We start from the raw sequence: 1012 nt of genomic DNA, 5'->3' as shown, positions 1-1012 counted from the left end.
TGTAGCCTGTTGCTTCCCTAATAAATTCCATCATCTGTGAGTTCTGTGTGGCCACTGCAGCGAATTATCGAATCCAGCAGAGAGGTGGTGGGTGCTGCAGGAGGAACAGTTGGTGTCAGGGTTGATGAAAGGACTCGAGGGAGGCAGCATGTCTGGCATTACAGGAACAGCCCTTGGGCTATTGATGGCGATTCTGTCTTCTTCTTATGGGGTTAGAAGAGGTCAGAAGATGTGGCCTCCTTGCCCCTTTGGCAGCTGGTTTCAAAAAGTGAGAGAAAGGGTAGATATGTAAAAGTAATAGTTTCTCACAATGTCCAAACAGAACACACTATACCTTAAAAGAACGGATGGAGGATATTCCACTATCAGGCTGTCTCTGGTAATCATAGCGTGAAAAAGGCCCCTTAAGTACAGCACCTGTGTGCTTCAAGTCCACGTTTTCTTCCACAGCAATATTACCCCAGTGAGAGACCTCAATGATGCGTGTCATGCTGGTAATAGTCAGAAAAGGGCTGTTGTTCTCATAGTGCACTTTAAAAGTATCCTGGAGAGGAAGAAAACAAGTAGGTCAAAGTTTGGCAACAGGGGAATCAACATTAATTAGTTTAAATCAAATTAACTGGAGACAACCTATGTAACAGCAATGGGAGAATGATTAAAGAAGGTATGTAACATTTAAAAATGATCTTTACTACGAATTTTTAATGACATGTAGAGATGTTAAAGATACACTACTAGTTAGAAAAAATAGGATATATAAAATTGCTTTACGTTTCAACAAGTATTTCTTTTGTATTAAATAAAAACTTTACACTCTACTTACTATCTTTACAGTAATTATGTAAGAAAAGAAAAAGGAAATGAAATTCCCGAGAACATCAACATAAGAAAGAAACAGAATTAGATTGTTTCTATTTTCTCCTTGCTGTTCTTACTTTCCAAATTTCTGCAAGGAACTATTGCTGTCTTTTAAGTAATTTTTACAGTTATAAAATAAAATCAAACAAGAGAG

At 37.7% G+C, this 1012-nt stretch overlaps 1 protein-coding gene across 1 annotated transcript in view; it reads right to left on the bottom strand.

The window, feature by feature from the left end:
• The window catches only part of RPN1 (ribophorin I), a 45264-nt gene that overhangs the window by 19542 nt on the left and 24710 nt on the right, over positions 1-1012 (bottom strand). Inside the window, exon 4 of the mRNA XM_007950639.2 lies at positions 335-544. Coding sequence (XP_007948830.1) covers positions 335-544 — 210 coding nt within the window. The remainder of the gene's footprint in view (positions 1-334; positions 545-1012) is intronic.

This window comes from Orycteropus afer, unplaced genomic scaffold, assembly GCF_000298275.1.
Source record: "Orycteropus afer afer isolate SDZICR_OR568_19922 unplaced genomic scaffold, OryAfe1.0 scaffold00283, whole genome shotgun sequence".
Classification (NCBI taxonomy): domain Eukaryota; kingdom Metazoa; phylum Chordata; class Mammalia; order Tubulidentata; family Orycteropodidae; genus Orycteropus; species Orycteropus afer.
The sequence above is the reverse complement of the archived record's forward strand: the minus strand, read 5'-3'. Positions and strand labels throughout refer to the sequence as shown.